A 25,663-nucleotide genomic window follows, 5' to 3' on the forward strand; every position below is an offset into this window, starting at 1 on the left:
TGAACCCTCTCCAAAGCATCCACATCTTTCCTATGAACTGGACGCAGTATTCCAAATGCGGCCTAACCAAAGTTAGATAGAGCTGCAACAAGACCTCTTGACTCTTAAACTCAATCCCCCTGCTAATGAAAGCCAAAACACCATATGCTTTCTTAACAACCCTGTCCACCTGGGTGGCCATTTTAAGGGATCTATGTACCTGCATCCCTCTGTTCCTCCACATTGTTAAGAATCCCATCCTTAATCCTGTACTCAGCTTTCAAATTCGACCTTCCAAAATGCATCACCTCGCATTTATCCAGGTTGAACTCCATCTGCCACCTCTCAGCCCATCTCTACATCCTGTCAATGTCCCGCTGCAGCCTACAACAGCCCTTTATACTGTCAACAACATCTCCAACCTTTGTGTCATCTCCAAACTTGCTGACCCATTCTTCAATCCCCTCATCCAAGTCATTAATAAAAATTACAAATAGTAAAGGCCCAAGGACAGAGGTGGAACACCACTCACCACTGACTTCCAGGCAGAATATTTTCCTTCTACTACCACTTGCTGTCTTCTCTTGGCCAGCCAATTCTGTATCCACACAGCTAAGTTCCCCTGTATCCCATTCCTCCTGACGTTCTGAATGAGCCTACCATGGTAAACCTTATCAAATGCCTTGCTGAAGTCCATATACACCACATCCACAGCTTGACCCTCATCAACTTTTCTAGTCACATCCTCAAAGAACTCGATAAGGTTGTGAGGCATGACCTGCCCGTCACAAAGCCGTGTTGACTGCATTTAATCAAGCCATGCTCTTCCAGATGGTCATAAATCCTATTTCTCAGGGTCCTTTCTAACACCTTACAGACGTGAGACTTACTGGTCTGTAATTGCCGGGGATTTCCCTATTTCCTTTCTTGAAGGGAGGAATTACATTTGCCTCTCTCCAGTCCTCAGGTATGACTCCAGTGGACAGCGAGGATGCAAAGATCTTCGCAAGTGGCAAAGCAATTGCATTTCTCGTTTCCCAAAGCAGCCGAGGACAAATCTGGTCTGGGCCTGGCGACTTGTCAATCTTAATGTTTGACAAAATTTTCAGCACATCCGCTTCCTCTATCTCTATCCATTCCAGCATGCACACCTGCTTTTCAAAGGTTTCATTCACTACAAAGTTCATTTCTTTCGTAAAGACAGAAGCAAAAAGCTCATTTAGGGCTTCCCCTACCTCCTCAGACTCCACACACAAGTTCCCTATGCTATCCCTGATCGGCCCTACTCTTTCTTTGACCATTCTCTTATTCCTCACATAAATGTAAAATGCCTTGGTGTTCTCCCTAATCTGTTCTGCCAAGCCTTTTTCGTGCCCCCTCCTGGCTCTCCTCAGACCATTTTTGAGCTCCTTCCTCACCTGCCTGTAATCTTCTAAAGCTGAGCTTGACCCTAGCTTCCTCCACCTTATGTAAGCTACCTTCTTCCTTTTGACGAGAAGCTCCACCGCTCTCATCAGCCAAGGTTCCTTTATCTTACCACTTCTTGCCTGTCTCAGAGGGACATATTTATTCATCACTCACAACAACTGTTCCTTAAACAAACAGTCTCCACATGTCTATAGTGCCTTTACCATGGAGCAATTGCTCTCAGTCCATGCTTCCTAACTCATGTCTAATCGCATCATAGTTTCCTCTTCCCCAATTAAATATCCTCCCATTTTGCCTAATCCTCTCCTTCTCCATAGCTATGTAGAATGTGAGGCAGTTGTGGTCACTATCACCACAAGATCTGATACCTGCCCCGGCTCGTTTCTGAGCACCAAGTCTAGAATGGCCTCTCCCCTCGTCGGCCTGTCAACGTACTGAGTTAGGAAACCGTCCTCAAGACACCTTACAAAAACAGCTCATGAGAGAAGAGCTCACCCTATATTGTTGTAGAGTGTTTGTGCTAGGTGAACTTTTGCATACATGCTGGAATTGGTATCTGGGTAGAAAATACAAACTAAGACAGCAAGTGTCTCTCCTCATTGTTTTATCAAACTCTGAACCCTACCTTGCTGTGAAAGAATATCTACAGCACGACAGCGTACAAGAGATTTTCTGCTAAAAGAAAGCAGTTCAATTTTCTGGAGCACTGAGCCCAGGAGAAAGTAATCAATGATTTGGATGGGGGACCAAACATAATATTTCCAAATGCACAGATAAAAGGTTTGTACAGGCTTAGTGAATGAGTAAAAACATGACAGATAGGCTACAATTGTCAAAAGTGAGAATTTGTACCAGAGCATTTCTTAAACGAAGAGAGGCTGGAAAGCGTAGAGGCGCTGAGGAACTGTGTCCCCTTGTCAGCAAGTCACTGAAAACCAACATGTGGGTGCAGCAAGCTATTGGGAAGGTTCAAGAATGTTAGCCTTTATTAGAAGGGGATGAGTACAGATTAGCAAAGTTGTCACTTATATAGGATCTTTTGTTGGACCATACCAAGCATAGAATGAGCAGTTTTAGTCTTGTTACTGTGGGAAAAGTGTTTTCGCCATGGGTGTGTGGCAGGAGAAAAAGCAAATCAGTCCTCATTTCCTCACCTAGCTAGAACAGAAACATTTGTAGACTGAATCTACTATTGAGCTTAAACAATGCATTATTAAGAGCTTTAGTTTGGCAAAGCCAAAAGATGATAATGGAAGATGCCTAGGACATAAGACAGGAGAGCTCTGAAGTGATATTTCCAAGGGTTACACTTGCATTACAGGAAGAATGTATTTTTTTACAAATTCAAAGTAAGATAGAAAGCAGTGAAATTATTTTAATATATTCAGGTGCTAGAAGCTGAAAAAGCATTATGGGAGGAGAGACAGTGAAGTATTTTGAGAATCAGTGACCATAGCAACATAAATGGGGACTGGAAAGTGTGTTCAATCAGGAAATTCATAAAACTTTCAGATAAGTAAAAATCAAGTAGAAGCTTTCTCTTGTACATTATGGAACAAAGGCAAGAGTCACCTCAAATAATAGAACAAATGCCAAGTCTTGAACAGGTTTATACGTGTATTTTCAATGATTTACCAATAATTTCAACGTATAGAAAAAAATTGAATGGAATTAGCTTTGTCACATAATATCCCACACTATATCAACAGAGCAATGTAGAGATTTGATGGATAGAGAAAGACGGACTAATCCATACTGATGGGTCACAGATACAACTGATTTTCTTCTACAAGGTTTGAAGAAGAAAAGACAAATTCCAGCCACTTGAGGGGGTGTGAGAGGACTCCAGACAATTTCCCTCAAACCTCTTTTGCAATCAAAACTAATCCAGAAGAGCATGAGTCCAAGATTTATTTAGTTACCCCTCATGTGACAATCGCGGACAGCCAGAAACAAGTCCATTTCTCAAAGAACTGCAGCAAATAAGCCATCAAATAAGTAAATAAGTAATTAATGTCAAAGATAAAAATCAGGGGGAGAAAAAATATCTACCATCTAACATTTAACCTGGTTATGTCCATAAATAGTTTGAGATACTACTCCTGGTTGTCACCAATCTATTCCGTTTAAATAATGCATCTTTATGGACACCATATGATTTAATAAATATTTTATAAATCTCAAATTACCCCTGTATTCATTCTTTCTCCATGCTCTATGACCCAGCCTGAGAGAATAAGGTACTTTACACAGACAATTAGATTTCTTTTACATTCTTTCCATACCCTCAATATTTCAGACTATGTTAAGAACCAAAAGTGAACCCAGTAACCAAGATCTTGTGCAAGATATCACCAAAATAGAAACAAATTTTATCAAGCACGAACGCCTGAGACGGAGATCAAATGAAAAGGAATCTTGCATTTTGTGCTCGGGAATTTATTGAACAAACATACATTTTGCCAAAGTATCTTAAACACCAATTTTCTTTCATGCCTTCATAAACATCAAAATACTTGTTTCTTTATTTGTTTGCTGCAGTCCTTCCCCCCCCCCCCCCCACCCTCCCCCCAATTAATAATACAGGTAATCTAAGCAACATTAAAATGAGATGGAAAGTTTAATATTCATCCAAACTCAACATCCTTGGCTGCAAACAGCTCAGAGATGTTTTACATGGCAATAACTTTATTGTGGGCAACATTAAAGTGAAATACTTTCACATTTAATTCTTTGAGCAACTGAATATTATTGACAAAAACATGAGTTACTTGGAAAAACTGGATTATAAAGTCTCACTCAAAATTGATCACATTGCTAAAGTTGGGTTGAATTCTGTGGTCATGACAACAGATCTTAGCCAAAAGTTACCTGTGGACATAGTGAACTTTAAGATAAGTTGGCCTGTTCAAAAGAAAGAGACATCCAAGCTATAAATAGCTAAGAATGCAGTGCAGTGACCATCTGGGAAATTCCTGAGTGGACTGCATTCAATTTTGAAACAGAAACAAGAAAATAGGAACAGGAGTAGGCCATTTGCACGCCCCACATCACACCCTCCCCCCACCCTGAGCCTGCTCTGCCATTCACTATGATCATGGCAAAACATTCTATTCAGTACCCTGCTCCCACTTTCTTCCTGTACCATTTAGCCCTAATAACTATATCCATCTTCTTCTTGAAAACAATGTTTCGGCCCTAACTGCGTTCTGTGGCACTGAACCCCACAGGCACACCTCACGCAGCGCAAAGAAATCTCCATGTCTCAGTATTAAAATGGTCTACCTTTGTACCCTGAGACTGTGAACTCTTGCTTTGGACTCTCCTGCCATCAGGGGCATTCGCCTTGCATTTGCCCTGTCTTGTCCTGTCAGAATTTTATACGTTTCTATGAGATGCCCCTTATTCTCTCAGATCCAGTGAATATAGTCCTAAACGATTCTGGCTCCCTTCATTATGTCAGCCCTTCCAGCCCAGGAATTAGTTTGGTAAACTTATGATATATTTGCTCCATAGCCAGACATTTCTTCCTCAGCCAAGACCATAACTGCACACAATACTCCAGATGTGGTCTCAAAGCCCGAATAAAATTGCAATAAGACATCCCAGCTCCTCTACTCAAACCCTGTTACTAAGGTGACCAAAATACCAGTTCTTCATTACCTCTGTGTCAGCAAGCTTAACTTCACCAACTACAAAGAGGTCTTGCAACACTTTCCATTGCCCAATCTATCACCATTCAGGTAATGAAGCCTGTTTTTGCAACCAATGTGGAAAACCTCATTTATCCACATTATACGGCATCTACCATGAGACACACTTTGGAATGTTGTACCTTGGAAGGGCGTCAAAGATTTCAGAAAGGAGATATAATGCAAACACCATTTGCTGAGTGTTGCATCTGCATACTTGGATATAATCTGAGGCAAAAGATGCATCTGTGTTTTCCCCTGCCAGGAATGCAAAGAAGGAGATAAAAAAACCAACTGCACCTCTGACATACGTGTTTGCACAAGTCTGGTGTTCTAGTGTTACTGGGCTAGCGTGTGCTGTGAAGGGTATAGCTGAAGGACTTCTCTAGACAATCCTGTACTTAAAAAGGTAAAGAGTACACGGTCTCCATCTGACTGCTGGAAACAAACTTCCAGTCATAAGCCTCAGTTGAACAGGAAACAGGTCAACTTGTTTCAGCTCATCTGCAGTACCCAGAACCTCCAAATTAACTGCTCAAATGCGCGAGTCAGTGCTATTGGAATTACAGCTTATTGATCAGAACATTCTACTATCTACTCTGCATCAAACAAACCAAAGACTAATTCCTGTATCTTTTCACTGGTCCATCCATGGGTTGTAGTTGCCTATAAATCCTACACTTGACCCTCAAGCTGCTAAACCCAGAGACAACTGAGCTTTTCTTAGCAGCCCTCCAGATGACAACATGCCTTTCTGAAGGGAGTACAACACTCCTGGAGGAGGTGGCAAGAGGCTCCTTTTTGGTGATAAGACAAAACCATGGCTCTCATCTGAGACTCTGAGCATATCCCAGAGCTCAACCCCTGCCACCTCCCTTGACATTATCTTCACCTTGGTTTCCCAATGATTTGGTGTTGTGTGATTTTTAACTTTAGTTTCCCAAGGTATTGTTGAAGATCTGGGAAAATTCATCATATTACTGTAAGGCAAGGCATTTTCTCTGAAGCTGGGTCATGGATCTGAAAGGTCAACATTGTTTCTCTTCACACCTATTAACAGGCCTGCTATGTACTTTAAGCATTTTGTATAGTTATTATCCATTTGTGAGAAGATGACTCAATTGTAAGAAGTCAATTTAGATTTTTATTAAGAAAAGCTGCATATTTAGAGTAACAATGACTTACAGAACTGGGACTGGAGTGTCGTCTCAATTTTGGAGACTCTTTACCACCAGATGAGCACTTGGTGTTTATGCAAGCATTGTTCTCAGAATGAACCCTCTTTACTTGGCTTGTTGGTTTGTCAAATGGATCAAAACTGCTCTGTGTCCTTTGCACCCTGACTTTTCTGTCCTCAGGAATGGTGTCCAGCGGTTTGATGACTGAATCGACGGCCTGAGAATTGTGTGTGGACATCTTTGCGACGCATATCTGTGGGGGAGGAGAAAAAAAAAGCCCATTTAATGAATAAAATCTGTAGTGATACAGCATCTTTGTTATTCTTAGTTCACTTACTGGCCATTCCATTATGTCGAAGAATGGACTCAACTTCTTGTGAGCCAGAATCTATGTGCCTTCGAAAACCTTAACAGTCCTCCTCAGGCTCATCAGTATGCAGTACTTATAATTTATATAACAGGCTGCTGTGGTGTAACTGGCTTCAATTACTCTTCCAGAATGCTGATCCAACACGTTAATGATCAAAGACGTCGTCGATCAGAGCATTAGCATTCCAGCAAATTAGAAAATTACCAAGCTGCAGGCCCTGCTCTGAATGAGCAACTGAGGATTTAAGTTTCAATTGTTAATATTTAAGAATGATGTAAAATCATGCATAATTTAACAAGTTGGGTAGATCAACTTAACATGTAGCATAACACACTGCCATTCAATACACATTTTGACAATCAAAAAGCACAAGATCGTGTTGATCTTATAGGGTAGGATTAACATGCTAAATCACTTAATGCAACCACCCAAGATTCTGCGACTGCTATGGTATCACTGTGTTCAGAATCTCATTAAAAAATCACCATTCAATCCATGTTCAACATGCTAACTGGACTGACAACTGTGAAAGGCCTCAAATGGCTTTGTAGGTTCGAGTGGCTTTTCAAGGCTACACAGTGAGAGAGAAGGAAGTGGTAAACAACAGAAAATGGTCATGACAGCAAGTCTGAAGAGGAGACTAGAGAGCAAGCAAACACACAAGAAAGCAAGCAAAATAAAGAAAGAAGAAAGTAGCGAGGAAAGAAAAATAAGCAAAAAAAGGTGAAAAACACAAAGTAAAACAAAGCAAGGGGAAGGTAACTGAAAGGAAGAGCAACAAGGAGCATTACCACAGAGGGCACTAAAAATCATTCCCAAAGCCACAAATCTCCAAATATCAAATGAAGGATTGGTCCAACTCTCGGGCCTTTCCTTGTAATTTGTTTATGGGATTTGAGCATCAATGGCCATATTTATTGAACATACTAATTGCCAAGGATAGTTATGAGTAACCACATTGCTGTGGACCTGGAGTCCCATTTGAGCCAGACCACAGAAGGATGGCAAATGCCCTTCCATAAAAGATGCAAGTGAACCAGTTGTTACATGGTTGCTTTGGTTGAGGCTAGCTTTTTATTCAAAGCTTTTACTAAATTCAAATTTCACCATCTGTCATGTTGAATCCATGTCCTCAGAACATTTTCTAGAGGTTCTGGAATTGCTGATTCAGTGACATTGGATAACACCATTAGATAATACCATGACCTCCCCATTAATAAACCAGAGATTACCGATACATAATTCACCCATCTCAATATATGCGTGGTAACAGAATATGCTCAAATCTGAAACAGAGAGTTGCATTCGTTATGAACATTTGTGGGATATGTGTAAAAAGTTCCCTTTCAGCACAATACATTTTGTACTTGGAAAGTCAAGGACTGATTAGGGATAGTCAACGTGGCTTTGTATGTGGGAAATCATACCTCACAAACGTGATTGAGGCTTTTGAAGAAGTAACAAAGATGATTGATGAGGGCAGCGCGTTATAGATGTGATCGACATGGACTTCAGTAAGGCATGCGACAAGGTTCCCCATGGGAGACTGGTTAGCAAGGTTAGATCTCACGGAATGCAGGGAGAACTAGCCATTTGGATACAGAACTGGCTCAAACGTAGAAGACAGAGGGTGGTGGTGGGAGGGTTGTTATTCAGACTAGAGGCCTGTGATCAGTGGAGTGCCACAAGGATCGGTGCTGGGTCCATTCCATTTCGTCATTTATATAAATGATTTGGATGTGTGTATAAGTGATATTAGTTAGTAAGTTTGCAGATGACACCAAAATTGGAGGTGTAGTGGACAACGAACAAGGTTACCTCAGATTACAATGGAATCTTGATCAGATGGGCCAATGGGCTGAGAAGTGGCAGATGGAGTTTAGTTCAGATCAATGCGAGGTGCTGCATTTTAGGAAAACAAATCTTAGCAGGACTTATACACTTAATGGTAAAGGTCTTAGGGAGTGCTGCTGAACAAAGAGACCTTGGAGTGCAGGTTCATAGCTCCATGAAAGTGGCGTCACAGGTAGATAGGATAGTGAAGGCGGTGTTTGGTATGCTTTCCTTTATTGATCAGAGTATTGAGTACAGGAGCTGGGAGGTCATGTTGCGGCTGTACAGGATATTGGTTAGGCCACTGTTGGAATATTGTATGCATTCAGCAAGATGTTGTGAAACTGGAAAGGGTTCGGAAAATATTTACAAGGATTTTGCCAGGGTTGGAGGATTTGAGCTATGGGGAGAGGCTGAATAGGCTCAGGCTGTTTTTGCTGGAGGTTTATAAAAATCATGAGGGGCATGGGTAGGATAAATAAAGTCTTTCCCTGGGGTAGGGAGTCCAGAACTAGAGGGCATAGGTTTAGGGTGAGAGGGGAAAGATATAAAAAGGGACCTAAAGGGAATTTTTTTCCCACACAGAGTGGTACGTATATGGAATGAGCTACCAGATGAAGTGGCAGAGACTGGTACAATCACAATATTTAAAAGGCACCTGGATAGGTGTATGAATAGGAAGGGTTTGGAGGGATATGGGCCAAGTACTGGCAAATGGGACTACATTAGATTGGCATATCTAATCAGCATGGACGAGTTGGACTGAAGGATGTTTCTGTGCTCTACATCTCTATGACACTAAATCATTCAACTCAAATGCCACTACAGCAAAAAGAAATCCTGAACTGTAATGCTCAGGGTCACTAGAAGAGTGTCCATTGAGATTTAGCCTTCTTCAAACATTAATCTAACATCATTAATCCTTTGAAGTCAAGTAAATGGATAAGAAAAGAAACTGAAAGGGGAAAAAACACTATGGCCATTAATAGGGACAAACGAAATGGAAAATCAATAAAGAAAACTCATTGCTCCCTTTTTCTGTTTGTGAAAATGAAACAATGCATAAAATGGGAGCCAGCTCAGTGTTGTGGACACCTGCCAATTTTCTGATTGCGTTGATTAGATTTACAACGTTGAGTGAAGCTGATCAGAAACATCTATGCCAGTGTTTATAGGTCACTCACTGTAGTCTTGATCAAAATTTATTGCCTATATGAGTATGAGTCATGGCATTGATCAGAAACAAAACTTCAACACTTTTGTCAAAATTGACAGTTCCAGACTGTCGGATTTGTGTAATATACATAAAATTCCTACAGTGTGGAAACAGACCATTCAGTCCATCAAGTCTACACTGACACTCTGAAGAATATCCCACCCAGAACCAGCCCTTGACCTTCTCTCTGCAACTCTGAATTTCCCGTAGTTAATCCACCTGACCCGCACCTCTTTGGACTGTGGGAAGGAACCAACACACCTGAAGGAAACCTACACAGAGGGGCATGATTCAGACATGCCGGTGTTGGACTGGGGTTAGAATCTGCTATTCTAACAGATGAAAGGCTTAACAAACAATCAATTCTTCAATGTATAATTTCAGTTACATCACACTGCAAATTTTTACTATAGATTCTGTGTTACGATTGAGCCCTCCACAATCACCTGATGAAGGAGCGTCGCTCCAAAAGCTAGTGTGCTTCCAATTAAACCTGTTGGACTATAACCTGGTGTTTTGTGATTTTTAACTTTGTACACAGAGGGTGAATGTGCAAACAGACCATCGCCCAAGGGTGGAATCAAACCCAGGTTCCTGGCACAATGAGGCAGCAGTACTAACCACTGAACCACCCTGAAGAATTCCAAGCACATTGATGCATCATATTGAAACAAATCATTTCCCAAAAGCCAGAAAACAGACTTAAAGTTCAGTTGATGTTGATATTTAATATTAGTGCAGATAGTTTTAAGCATTCTCAGCTGTGTATCATCGGAGCAACAGTCCTGTCGTCTGTTATCCAGAAACAATTACTATACTGGAAACGTTCAGAGATCCCGCATCACTACACTGTGAAACTGATATTGATGGCCCTCCCCTGCCTGATGCAGCTGCAGTCAGGTTTCAGTGCATCAGGATTCCAGCTGTCTAACTACATGTCTTTCAGCTCTCACTAGCTGTTCTGTTTGGGAAGGAGGAATCCATCTGGCCTGTACGTTTATTCCTGAAGGGCCAGATGTTCCCTTCTCAATTTTCCATGACAGTACCTTCTTTTTTTTCTGTGCTCTGTTATGCACACTATTGATTGCAGTTGATTTTCAGTTTAGCAGCAGCCTTCCCAGCACAGCAAGTCCATTTCACATGCTTATGAAATAATTCTATGCTCCCATGATACTATTCAAATCCCTAGCTGTTGCTTTTTCTCTGTAAATATCTTCTAATTTCCTGCTTGCTTCTCTGCGCTTTCTGTTTCTTTCTCATTTCCTTTCTGCCTTCCCAATGGGAGTTTATGGGTAGTATGTGGGGAAACCTACTGCTGAGAACTGCAGATTAGATTTCCCAATAGGAGGATGTAAACCAAAAAATATGGGCTTGATCATGATCAGGAGCGGAGGGGGATTAAAGCAAAGCAGAGGCAAAAGTACAGCAGAGTAAATTGCCTAAGGGTACAGTTGGGAACATGGCCAACGACATTATCTGGATTACCTCCATCCACTTGGGGCCAAAACAAACTGAATTTTACTTACTCAACTGACCGCAACAACTCAGGGTGACTTGCAACAAGCCAGCGACCAATAGGCTACAGCTTGGTCTCTAACAAAATGTCAAATGGAATGAAAAAGTGGTGCCAAGAAATTCAAATCTGACCTCCAATGGGTTAGACATCATGAGTTGAGATTTTCGTGCCCTTATAGAATGTTGTGAGATAGGAGAGAACAATGTCAGCAGAAACTTTGAGGGCAGGTCAAATGACTTAACACAGTCAAGCACTTACAATTATCCAGACACAACTAAATTGCTAATGCAGCTCAAAGTGTGGGTGGTTGTTGGAGAGTGGAGAGACAGGAAAACCAGGCAGTGAAATTGCCTGTGGTGAAGATGCAATGCAAGAAGAAACAACAATTCAATTAGTCATTGGATGTAAAGAAAATTTAAAATGTCACTATGAGCAGGACAATGATCCACAATTACACTCTATTCCTCATCACAATTGACTAAAAAGAGATAAGTGACTCACAATGCATCAAGGTGGCCCATAACGGTGCAACAACACAGTTACCAGCATTACGCTTAGGGAGCCTGTCTAGTGACTCCTACTGATGCTTTTCAGCATTAACTAGATTTGCAGCTTCAGCACCCACACAGTTCCCTGAATAAATGGGACTCCGATTTAACCAATATAAAATTACAAGTTTAAAAGAAACTTCTTTTCAATACAGATTTTTAAGTTTGAGGTCAGTGACTGGAAACCAGGTTTAGTGTTTCTTATTCTACCATCTAGGGTGTTTAAACAAAATGGTCTACCTGAAAAAAACATTCACAATGACAATTCAAGCATCTCATTCAAAATGATCAAACTTAATCTAAACCTTAAATACAAAGTTCCAGCTCAGCTAAATTTTCTCTTCCAGAAATAACTAACTGTCTTAACAATAGAGAGAGAGTTAAATTGCCAGTTCTTGTATATCCTCAAAACAGATAAAATTAAGTTTATATATAGGTACATGGCAGTAATACAGCAGCCCTCAAAAAGCAGAAATTAAAAATAAAAAGCAATTTAGGAATACATAAATTCGTAAATTAGATTACTGCCTTGAAACAGTTGCTGGTGAAGTCAATTTAGCATCTTTCATTTGTTAATGTATGTGGGAGAGCAGAGAGAATCCAGATTGAGTGCTTTGTGCCTTTCTCAGCACGTGATCTGTATTCTCTTTTTACGCAATTATATTCACTGGAGGCCTTGTGACATTCATGCTTCAACCCAACCATGAAGGAAGCTACAGTTGATCCTGAGAAACTCCATCCAGTTTCTATACACCTCTTTTAATATAATATCCAATGCATGTTCAAATGACACAAAACAGTCAGACACAGCCTTAATTCATTCAGCACAGCACGTAAACACATTCACTTTTACAAAGATAATCTCACTGACAAAAGCTGCTCTTACAACTCAAAGTAATAGCCTTTTCTGTGATTAATTTACTTAATTGCAAATCCCACTATAGATCCTGAAAATAACGACTGTGATCAAGACGTTGGATTAATGAAAACACATCTATCACATCACACAAATCTCCAGAAGCTCTCCAGGCTTCTCCTCATTCACACACTTTGGGTTGCCTGTTTCTCTATTCCCATAGTTATTCCCGTTTAATACAACAGTAAGCTGCGTTCCTTGCATTAAGTAAAAATTCCTCACAGAGTGAAATTCCTTTCACGATAACAAGTGTTCCAACCCATACTTGTTCCCACAATTAGAAACTCAAAATATAATCATAAACATGTATCTTTAAAACAATTAAGTTCCAAAAACACAAATTTCATTAATGCATCATTAACAAACCATCTCAATCTTCAGAAGAATTCAACCACAAGTACTTCTGGGACATTTCCAAATTCCACATCTCCATTGGGAACAAAGTACACAGCAGAGACAGAACTACACTATTAAATGTTATAACTGAATTCTTTATGTCATGTTTCTGGAAACCTCAAAAATTAGATCTCGGTCACGGAAGTTATTCTAGTCTATATTCATATTAACACCTTGATTGATTTGTCACGTGCACCGAAGTAAAAATGAAATGCTTTTACAAGCAGTAACAGGCAGATTATAAGCAGGGACATACAGATCAAAAAGATTTAAATAGAAGCATACAAGTTACATTTCACAGGCCGTCAACTAGGCGAGATCAACATTAGCAAGATCAGCATTATTTGAAGCGAGAGAGTCCATTCATCTGTCTAATAATGGCTGGGAAGCAGCTGTTCCTGAACCTGCTGGTGTATGTTCAAGCTTCTGTATCTTCAGTCTGATGGAAGAGGTTGTAGGAGATCATTACCAGGATGCAATGAGTCTTTGATGATGTTAGCAGCCTTTCCATGGCAGCCAGCCATGTAAATGAAGTCTATGGATGGAAGTTGGTTTCGGAGAGGATCTAGGTTGTGCACACAACCTCCTGTAGTTTCTGGATTAGTGGTGCTGGAAGAGCACAGCAGCTCAGATAGCATCCAAGGTGCTTCAAAATCGACGTTTCGGGCAAAAGCCCTTCACCAGGAATAAAGGCAGTGAGCCTGAAGCGTGGAGAGATAAGCTAGAGGAGGGTGAGGGTGGGGAGAAAGTAGCGTAGAGTACAATGGGTGAGTGGGGGAGGGGATGGTGATAGGTCAGGGAGGAGAGGGTGGAGTGGATAGGTGGAAAAGGAAATAGGCAGGTAGGACAAGTCCGGACAAGTCATGGGGACAGTGCTGAGCTGGAAGTTTAGAACTAGGGTGAGGTGGGGGAAGGGGAAATGAGGAAACTGTTGAAGTCCACATTGATGCCCTGGGGTTGAAGTGTTCAGAGGTGGAAGATGAAGCGTTCTTCCTCCAGGCATCTGGTGGTGAGGGAGCGGCGGTGAAGGAGGCCCAGGACTTCCATGTCCTCGGCAGAGTGGGAGGGACAGTTGAAATGTTGGGCCACGGGGCGGTGTGGTTGATTGGTGCGGGTGTCCCAGAGATGTTCCCTAAAGCGCTCTGCTAGAAGGCGCCCAGTTTCCCCAATGTACAGGAGACCGCATCGGGAGCGACAGATACAATAAATGATATTAGTGGATGTGCAAGTAAAACTTTGATGGATGTGGAAGGCTCCTTTAGGGCCTGTAGTTTCTTACAGTCCTGGGCAGAGCAGTTGCCACACCAGGTCGTTATGCACCCATAAATTATGCTTTCAATGGTGCAACTGTACAAGTTGAAGGTCCTTATGGACATGCCAAATTTCCTGAGATGTCTGAGGAAGTAGGGGCAAAGTTATGCCTTCATGATCGTCGTATCTATGTGATCAATCCGGACAGGCTATCGGTATTGTCACTCCTATAAGCTTGACTCTCTCCATCCTCTCAACCTCAGCTCCGTTGATGTAGATGGGGATGTGTTCCCCTCCTTTGTTTCTGAAGTCAATGATCAGTTCTTTAATTTTGCCGACATCGAGAGGTTGTTTTCATTGCACCACGTCACCAAACCTCCTCTGTCCTTTCTATATTTTGACTCATCATTGTTAGATATCCATCCCATTATGGTGTTGTAGTCAATGAACTTATAAATGGCGTTCATTCAGAATTTAGCAACACAGTCGCTGGTGTACAGAGAGTACAGTAGGGGTCTGAGGATGTGTCCGTGGGGGGGCTCCAACATTGAGTATTATTGTGAAGGAGGTGTAGTTACCGATCTTTACTGATTGCAGTCTGTGGATCAGAAAACAGAGGTTCCAGTTGCAGAGGACGGAGCCAAGACCAAGGTCACCGAGTTTTGAATTCAGTCTGGAGGGGATAATGGTGTCAAAGGTGGAGCTATGATTGATGAGCAGGAGACTGACATTGGTATCTTTGCTGTCCAGATGTTCCAGGGATGAATGCAGGGTTAGGTGTATGGCATCCACTGTGGACCTGTTGTTACATCAGGAGGCAAATTGTAAGACAGGCTGGGAGACTGGAGTTGATGTGGTATTTATGGAAGGGGAAAAATTAGTCCATATTCAGTTACCCAGCAATGCTGTCATTCAACAGAATGTTCAAATATAGAGTTTTGCACGATTTTGTTTGTTCAGCCAGCTCATCACTTTCAATCCAATTTTTTTGTAGGAATTTAATCAAATCAAGATACTACAAACTGTAAAATGACTATGTCCTGAAATATTGTCATAAACATACATATATTTAATGACAAGAAACACTTGCAACTTGTTTGATCTGTCCTTTAGATTTAACAGTGGTGTTCAAGATATCTACAATTTAGAAAGCGATTGACTTTGGCAACAGTGATAGTGTTGTTGTCATTCACTATCATACATCAATAATAAGAGTTATCCTTTCAAAACTCACTGCAGAGAACACTCAAACTTAACATCAAATTCATTTCCTTCTATAGGTCCAACACAAATGCTGTAACTAACATTCTGCTGTTACTTGTTAGACAAGTGGGCAAGCAAATTGCTAATGAACAAATAAAGTCTGCAGTTTACAAGGTACATTAACTGAAGTGGAGGTAGACAGTTAAAAATTACATAATACCAGGTTATAGTCCAACAGGTATATTTGGAAGCACTAGCTTTTGGAGCGCTGCTCCATCATCAGGTAGCTATAGAGCAGGATCAAAAGGCACAGAATTTATAGCAAAAGGTTATAGTATCATACAGCTGAATGGATATAGTTAATAAACCTAGATTGCTGTTAAGCCTTTCATCTTTTAGAATCGGTTGCAGGTTTTGGTTCATTAATACGCAAATCCCAGGACTTCTTTTAAGTCACCTTCTCAAGGCAGCTTAACATTTTAGAAAGAAAGATGCCATCTCAGCTCAGACAATGCATTCAAGGTGAGAGGTTACAGTCTGTATCCCAACCTTGAGTCAGACTGGTTGTATTTCCAAAGTAGGAATTTATAAAACATTATATGGATTGACTGCCTGCAGATTGCTAAAAAAAGTGCACAAAATAGGATTTACCTGTGAATATAATTCCACAAATGCAAATTCACCCCATCGACCTGTGTGTGCATGCGTGAGAGTGAGTATGTGAGAGAGAGAATGCGCATACTTGGTAAAGTGAGTGAGAGAGAGAGAGTGAGAGGGTATGGGTGTGAATGTGGGGGGTGCATGTTAGTGCGTATAACAGCGCGTGCATTGTGTAGTGGGGTCACCTGTCGTGTGATTCAAACCTCTCCTCTTGGGTTCCGAACTTGGCTAACAGCCTCTGCTCAGCCACTCTGCATTGTTGCATATCCTGAAATCCACCTTGGAGGATAGACACCCAAAGATCCAAGGCTGAATGTCCCTGACCGCTGAAGTGTTCCCCAAATGGGAGGAAACGCTCCTGTCTGGCAACTGCATCCTTGCCTGCAGCATATGAGAGACACCACATTGGCCGAGTCACATGAGTACCTGTCATGGTGTCCCCACGTATAATGGTGGCATCCATGTCAACTCTGACATGTCCTGCAGTGGTTGCCATGACAGGGTTGCACGGTGTTGTGGTCAATGCTGTCCTGAAGGCTAGGCAGTTTGCTGCGAACAATGGTCTGTTTAAGGTTTGGCAATTGTTTAAAGGCGAGAATTGGAGGCGTAGGGAAGGTCTTGGCGAGGTGCTCATCCTCGATCATGTGTTGCAGGCTGCAAAGAGCATGGCAAAGTTCCTCTGCTCCCAGGAAGCACTGGACAACAAAGAGTACCCTATCGGTTGCATCCCTTGTTTGTCGCCTGGAGTGGTCATTACCTTTTCTTGCTGTGGCAAATCGGAACTGGTGATCAACGGGTTGAACAGCATTCCCTGTTCTTGTGAAGGCATCTTTGAAGGTATCCCTCACGTTCCTCCTTATCTGAACAGATCCTGTGTATGCGAAGGGCTTGCCTGTAGGGGCTGGCTGTTTTAATATGCTTAAGGTGGAAGCGAGAGAAGTATAGCATCATGAGGTTATCTGTGGGTTTGTGGTAGTGAGATACTGTCCAGATAAGGAGGAATGCAACGGACACCTGAAGGTGCTCAACGATGCCCTCGTAAGAACAGGATAGAAATTAGAGCACCATCAAGCAATTCTTAAGCACACAGACACAAAGGCGCTAAGTGCACCTTATTACAAAAACCTGAGATTTGGACAGTGAGTGACTGAAGAAGTTGAGGAATATTTGTTTCTTGACACCTAATGGAGCACTCAAATGACAATGAAACTTGAAACATTGGGCAAAACTGGGATCACAGATGTTACAGACATATAATTGTGAATACTGTCACAAAGGAAGATGGTCATGGGGGTTACATGATGCAGGACATAGCATTGTGTTCTCAATCAAATGACATCTTCGCTGTAAAGCCATGCTGCTGTTGCTGGAATTGCCAGCCAATGTTCAACTTCATTCATAACTGCTCAAAATAAATTGGCTAAGCAAGTTGTTTATCAGCCTGACTGCTGTAAGCACGGAAGTAACTCCTGGACAGCCATCGTACAGAAGGCAAAGGCAAACCACTTGAGTCAGAAACGTTCACCGATAACATTGGGCAGCCCAATGGAAGCCCATGCCTCAAAAGACAGCCAGGAATTAGGAGACATCCAGCATCTTAGTACACAAATATAATTTGGTCTGCTTTGCCAACATGCCTCCAATTTAAAATGACAGAAAGCCCTCAATGTTAAATCCCAAAGCTGAAATACTATCAAGCAAAGTCATTGTATTTTTCTAGCAATTAGCAAATAAGTAAAAATATTTGATAAGAAACAATAAAGCAAATCCACTGCACATTCTAGCCTGGTAGCCTTTATAGACTCTGCTCAAATTCACAGCACCTGTGGCACATTGGGCAATTGCTCACTTCAGCCTCAACTGACCTTTATAATCTTAGGTCACATTCTGTAGCAAAACATTCACACACTCCTTCCAAACTCAAGTTTTTACAGGTTGCTGGATATTGTTTCACAACTTCAACTGTTTGTCAGCCTCTATTTCAGGAATTTTAAGGCATTCTGCCACAATTCATTGTATCAATTTTCAGCTTCTTTGCATCTAAATTTTCCCTCTTATTAACACCATCCCTGAATGTTGGCCTATTTCTCTTACTCTTGATTTACCAATTATAATTGTTTTCGCTTTCTACATTTTGCCTGAGAATGCTTTAGAATTTTTGCTGCTTGGCTACAGTTAAGTAATTTATTCCTATTACTGTCTATGCAGTTCTGTCTAGTGAGTGTCAACGATCATATGCTGGAACTACTTAACCTTGACTAGGCATCAATCATTAAAAATAGTAAAAATATTGAACTTGCATCTTAAAACTGCAGCTTTGGTTAATAAAGTAACCCTTATACAATTATTAGGAGAAAGTGAAGCCTCTTATTGTTGACTGTTCTAGCCTACTTTTCACTGAAGTACCAAGAATTAAGAACATACTCTCAGCTGACACCATCATACTAAGTTTGAGGGGGGGGGGAAATCTTTCATGAAGCATTACATTGAAAGCACACCTGCATTCTCAGGTGATTGCAAAAGATCTGATAATGATGATCAGGGTACTTGAAGTGCTCATTTATCCCTCAACCATCTTCACTTGCAAAATAGATTTTAATCATTTGACAGTGTGGAACTGGAGTATTGTTGAAGCAAGGACATTTTATCAAAGCTTTTACCTCACATTCACCAGAGCATTTCACAAGAATACAAACTCAAGCATAAAACTCACATTTATACTACATTAAAGAAAAAGGACTGCAGATTTGTTAGCAAAGTGTTGACTAGTTGACAATTGGAGATGCATTTAAAGCTGTCTGGAACCATGATATGCTGCACCTGAAAATGTCACGGAAACTTTACACAGAATGGGAGAGAGGAAGTACAAGCAAGAGTGTGTTGTAACAAGGAGAATTACTGAGGGGACTGACTACCTTTGGTCCCTCAACAGAACCTCATCTCTTACAATCCATTTTTATGCTTTGCCCTTCGGTCAAAACAAAAACACAACTGCAACCCTGGTATGTATACACTAGTGAACAGAGGCATCCATGTCTATTATCCTGGACTCAAGCACAAATGTGCTGTAGAGGTCAGGAGTTGAAGAAACCACTCACTAGTGACCCTTGCAATTCAGGTTTAGAAGACACTTCTCATCCCAAGTGCTAGGAGTCAGCAAGCTAAGCTAGGAAAAAGGAAATGGGGCAATAGAAGATCTCTAGTCAGAGGCCAGCAAACCACTGAGAAAAGGAAACAGGACCAAAGGGTTTCAAATAACTGCAAAGTCAAGATTCCCAAAATTAACCATTCAACTATCAACATTCCACTATCTACTGTTCACAAATGGCCTAGAGAGATTGGCCTGTGCATCACTTTGTGTGTGTGTGTGTCATTATGTTCATGCAAAATGAGGTAATAAACTCAAAGCTCCTTTTAAAACAAACTTATTTAGTCTGGTAGAAAGGCATCTACAAATGAGAGATCCTTGTTAAATCTACCTTGTTGTGACCAATTGAGGGGAGCAGGTGGGCAAAGAAGGCAAAGCAGTTAACTTCCCAATAGGGAAGTTAAGGATTTGGGATATACATTTGTAACCATAATCACCTTACTGCAGCTCTAGTCATTACAGGTTCAATGTGAGATCTCAACACCACCTTCTCTAGGACAGTTAGGATTTAGGCAATTATTGCTCATCCAGTCAGCAACACCAATATGACTTGAACTAATCATTTAAAAAAAGACCATTTCATTTTGTCCTCGTCTATGTTTGAAGAGAGTCATAGGGTGACCTTCAGCTTCACCTTCCAGGACTACCCTTTTGAATGAGAATTAGAACTTCTAATCTTGGTTCTAAAATGGTCATCACCTTCTTCAGACATTTTGACCCTATGTTCTAGATTCTCCAGCCATGGGGAACATTTTCTCAGATATAACGCTTGTGTGGAAGTGCATTACAATTGTCACTTTAATCTACAAATTGACTGGCCAAATCAGATGGGCATAGGTAAGAGGGCAGACAAATTTGTAGAGCACATAGGGGACTGTTTCTTAGAGCAGTACATTGCACAATCGAGCCAGGGACAGGCTTTTTAGACTTGGTGATGTGTAATAAGGTAGGATAAATAAGATCTGGCTCCCTCTACAGCAAATGATCACAACATGGTAGAACTTCAAATTCTGTTTGAGTGAGTGCAAGTCTCAGACCAGCATCCTCAAGTTCAATTCAATTGCAGATTTTTTGTTATAATTGCACAGGGTGTTGGTGAGGCTGCACGTGGACCAGCATACAATTTTGGGCCCTGCATTCAAGAAATCAAGTGTTAACATTTCAGCCACTCAGCTGATTCCTGGGATGAAGAATTTAACCCAAGGACAGCTAATCAGGTCAGGCCTATATTCAGAGTTTAGGCGAATGAGGGGTGATCACACTAAAAACATACAAATACTTATGGGCTTTGACAGGGTAGAGGTTGAGATGATGTTTCCACTAATGGGGGTGTCTCAGTTTCAGGAACCAGTTACAAAATAAGGGAACACACATTTAAAACTGATATGCAAAGAAATCTTTCACCAAAAAGGTAGTGAATGTCTGAAATTCTCTATCCCAGACCATCGCAGCAGCTCAATCACTGGAATGTTTAAAGAGGACCGAGATGGATTTGTGCAAGAAAGAGAAGAGTGGAGGGCTATCAGGAGCTGGCATGAGAGAGGAGTCAAGGCCTGGGGCAGAGCAGCCACCATCTTTGGAACAGTATGTGTTAGAAGGGTTGCATGGCATCTCGCTGCTCCTATTTCTCCTCAGCGAAGTCTTCAGAATTTTGAATGTTTCAGTTAGAATAGATCACATTTTATTCTAAGCTCCAGAAAAAATAAGCCTTCATTACTCAATTCTCCTCAAAGTAGAACTGCCTGATCAGAGGAACCAGTCCTGTGAATTTTCGCTACACTTTCCCACCTTCTCAAAGCACATCCTTTCTTGTGAAAAGACAAACAACACACACTATTCCAAGCATGGTCTCATCAATACCTGTATAATAAAAAGATTGCTTCATTTTTATATACAGGTCTCTCTGGAACAAAAGCAAATATTCCATCTTTTCACCTAACCGCACCACCCCACCCCCCCCCTCCAACCACCACCAAATCAAATTAAACTTGAACCTGCCTTTAAACTTCAATTCCTTTCAAATGCAAACATTTCTCAGCCTCTGAACATTCAAAAATGTTTGCTTTTATTCTCCTGTCAAAATAGACAACTGTACACTTCCCTGCCATCTGCTTTATTTTGCACGTTTCATTTCAAGGTTTTTTGTATGACCTCTTTACAGCCTTTGCATAGCTAACTTTCCAACCCAACTTTGCGTCAACAGCAAACTTATTGCTATCCTTCTCTCAGTTCACAATACTTGCAAGGCTTACATCCCCAAATTTAGAAACTATCTGCTTTAGCAAGTCTAGATCATTAAAAGAACTATGGTTTCTGACACATAGTACTGGGGAACACCACACCAAACCTTCTTCCAGCCCAAAAAGAAACATGCAATCACCGCTACTTCCTGTCACTTTGCCAACATTATTGCCATGCTACTATTGTCCTTTCATTCGATCAGCTCTAAATTGGCCGAAGAACCTGTCACATTACACTTCAAAGCCTTGTGGAAGCTCATCAACACCACGTTAAACATATTACCCTTAATCATCTGTCCAGTGTATCTTGTCAATGGTTTACTCAGCTGCCACTGTACATCAGGAATGCAGGGAGTGAAATTTGAAGGAGGCAAGTAAAATGCCAAACAAGTGGACTGCTTTGTCATAGGTGGCATCAGCTTTTCCAGTTGGAGCTGCAATCAATCAACGAAGCAATCGCATCAAAAAGCAAGCACAATTTACTGTGCTGATTTTCCAAAATTAATCCAATTGATCTAAGTGATTGCCTGTAATGTCATTGTGAAAAGTTTTCCCACCAGTTTCACCAACTAGACTTATCCACATGCCATTATTTGGACAACAAAGTAACATCTGTAATTTTGCATGCTTGTATCTAAGTAGCCTTGCAAGTTTACATATCTTGATATTTCCTGATGAAGGGCTCCAACCCCAAAACATCAACTTCCCCACTCCTCAGATGCTGCCTGACCTGCTATGCGTTTCCAGCACCACACCAATCTTGCAAATTTATGGCCACTGCTTCCATAATCTCCCATTTCTTTGGCTCAATGTCTTCTGAAGCATTTTATTCAGTTCTGGTAACTTATCAATTTTAAGTATTGCCAATGTCTGAGCTTTGGCAGAGGAAAAGGAGTTTTTTTTCAATTCAGAAATAGTCTGCTTTGATGAAACAAAAGGATTTCATGTTCAATTTTCCAAGCAAAAGGGAGAGAAAATAAGACAGCAAATTATGATCTATTAGTCTAACATCTGTTGTCGGAAATGTACTGCAAGGTAATTAGTTTAATCAACCTGTTCAGTTGTGTTATGACACCTCCTGGGCAGATGAGATTTAAAACCAGACTACTTGGTGCAGAGGTATGGACAGTATCACTGCGCCATAGACCAGAGAGAAAAGTCCGAGCTTATTCAACCTCTCTTCATAAGACAAGCCCTCCAGTCCAGGCAGCAACCTGGTAAACCTTCTTTGTACCCTCTCCAAAGCCTGTATCTTTTCTATAATAGGGTGACCAGAACTGGACACAATATTTCAAGGGTGGTCACATCAGGGACTTGTAGATCTGCAGCAAAACCTCACGGCTCTTACACCCCATCCCCCTGTTAATGAAAGCCAAAACACCGTATGCTTTCTTAACAACCCTAACCACTTGGGTGGCAATTTTGAGGGATCTATGTACTTGCACACCAAAATCCCTCAGTTCCACCACACTACCAAGAATCCTGTCTTTAATCTTATGTTCAGCATTTGAGTTCAACCTTCCAAAATGCATCACTTCCTGCCAAGCCTTTTTCGTGCCCCCTCCTGGCTCTCCTTAGTCCATTTCAGCAAGCCTGTAATCCTCTAAAGCTGTGCTAGATCCTTGCTTCCTCCACCTTACGTAAGCTGTCTTCTTCCATTTTATGAGAAGCCCCTCAATTCTCGTCATCCAAGGCTCCTTAATCTTATCCCTTCTTACCTGTCTCAGGGGAACAGATTCGTGCATCACTCGCAACAATTGCTCCTTAAATAGTCTCCACATGTCTGCTGTGCCCTGTGGAACATTTGCTCCCACAATCTGTACTTCCCAACTCCTAATTTCCTTTCCCCCAATTAAATATCTTCCCTTGATAACTGCTCCTTTCCCTCTCCAAGGCTATGGTAAATGTGAGGCAGTTATGGTTACCATCACCAAAGCGTTCTCCCACCGCAAGATCTGACATTTGTCCTGGCTCATAGCCGAGCACCAAATCCAAAATGGCCTCTCCCCACGTCAGTACGTCTACATACCGAGTAGGGAAACCCTCCTGAACACACCTGTCAAAAACAGCTCCATCCAAACCATCTGCATGAAGGAGGTTCCAGTTGATATTGGGAAAGTTGAAATCACCCATAACAACCACCCTGCTACATATGCATTTTTCCAACATCTGCCAGCCTAGAAGTTCTTCAATCTCTCTACTGCTATTAGGGGGTCTCTAGAAAACCCCCAATGAGATGGCTGATCCCTTGCTGTTCCTAACTTCAACCCATACTGACTCAGTAGACAAACCTTTCTCAACAACCTTAGTTTCTGTACCTGAGATGCACTCTCCGATTAGCAATGATACACCTCCTCTTTTTCCACTCTCCCAGTTCTTTTTAGATGTTCTAAAGCCTGGAACATCAAGCAACCATTCCTGCCCCTGTGAAACCCACGTCTCCGTTATGGCCACAACATCATAGTCCCAAGTACTGATCCATGCTCTAAGTTCATCTGACACTCCGTGCGTTAAAGCAGACACACTAACCGATCCCTTTGTTTTGTCATGCGAGAAACCTTCCCGATAGATTCACTACATCCTGTCACTGCCACCCTCTCAGATATGTGGCTCTGATTCCCAACCCCCTGCTAAACGTGTTTAAACTGTCCCGAATAAGGTGAAGGGTTTTGGCCCAAAACATCGATTCTCCTGCTCCTCGGATGCTGCCTGACCTGCTGTGCTTTTCCAGCACCACTCTAATCTAGACTCTAATCTCCAGCATCTGCAGTACCCACTTCTGCTTGCCTGCAACAGTAGTCGATTTGCCGACATTAAGGACATTTAAATGGGCATTAGACATAACTATGGATAATAATGTCATGGTGTAGGTTACACGGGCAGATTAATTTCACAAGTCAGCACAACATTGAGAACTAAAGGGCATGTACTGCACTGTAACATTCTATGTTCTATGTAACTAAATGTAAAATCTCCTTGCTGGCAGATGACAAAATTGGGTAGGAGGGTGAGCTGTGAGATTTGGCAGCTTGAGTGAGTGGACAAATGCATGACAGATGAAATATAATGTGGATTAATGCAAGGTTATCCACTGATAGTCAAAGTGAGAAGGGAAGGAAGGTTAGACAATGACCATAAATTAAGTAAGAGCTGAAAATGTGTTACTGGAAAAGCGCAGCAGGTCAGGCAGCATCCAAGGAACAGGAGAATCGACATTTCGGGCATAAGCCCTTCTTCAGGAATAAGGAAAGTGTGTCCAGCAGGCTAAGATAAAAGGTAGGGAGGAGGGACTTGGGGGAGGGGTGTTAGAAATGCGATAGGTGGAAGGAGGTCAAGGTGAGGGTGATAGGCCGGAGTGGGGTGGGGGTGGAGAGGTCAGGAAGAAGATTGCAGGTTAGGAAGGCGGTGCTGAGTTCGAGGGATTTGACTGAGACAAGGTGGGGGGAGGGGAAATGAGGAAACTGGAGAAATCTGAGTTTGAACTCCGATTTCTCCAGTTTCCTCATTTCCCCTCCCCCCACCTTGTCTCAGTCAAATCCCTCGAACTCAGCACCGCCTTCCTAACCTGCAATCTTCTTCCTGACCTCTCCACCCCCACCCCACTCCGGCCTATCACCCTCACCTTGACCTCCTTCCACCTATCGCATTTCTAACACCCCTCCCCCAAGTCCCTCCTCCCTACCTTTTATCTTAGCCTGCTGGACACACTTTCCTTATTCCTGAAGAAGGGCTTATGCCCGAAACGTCGATTCTCCTGTTCCTTGGATGCTGCCTGACCTGCTGCGCTTTTCCAGCAACACATTTTCAACTTCTGGTATGTGCCGATCATTGGGACTCAGTGTAATTCTCCTGCCATTTTCCCCATAACTTTGCACATCGTTAGAAATAATAATCCAGTGCTCCCTTGTATGCCCCAAGTGAACTTGCCAAGCAGTGTGTTTCATACCCAAACCACTCAGTATGAAAAAAGGTGCTAGAAAAACTAAAAAAAGTCTGGAAGTGGATAAGTCACCTGGACCAGATGAACGACATCCAAAAGTTCTGAAGGAGATAGCTGGAGGAGAGATAGTGGAGGCTTTAGTATTGATC

At 41.8% G+C, this 25,663-nt stretch overlaps 1 protein-coding gene across 5 annotated transcripts in view; it reads right to left on the reverse strand.

The window, feature by feature from the left end:
• Positions 1–25,663, reverse strand: part of cdk14 (cyclin dependent kinase 14) — a 672,936-nt gene that overhangs the window by 478,921 nt on the left and 168,352 nt on the right. For all 5 annotated transcript variants that reach the window (XM_072575800.1, XM_072575798.1, XM_072575802.1 and 2 more), the window contains one exon: positions 6,285–6,530. In XM_072575800.1, the coding sequence (XP_072431901.1) occupies positions 6,285–6,530 (246 nt within the window). The remainder of the gene's footprint in view (positions 1–6,284; positions 6,531–25,663) is intronic.

Source organism: Chiloscyllium punctatum, chromosome 8 (assembly GCF_047496795.1).
Source record: "Chiloscyllium punctatum isolate Juve2018m chromosome 8, sChiPun1.3, whole genome shotgun sequence".
NCBI classification, from domain to species: Eukaryota; Metazoa; Chordata; class Chondrichthyes; order Orectolobiformes; family Hemiscylliidae; genus Chiloscyllium; species Chiloscyllium punctatum.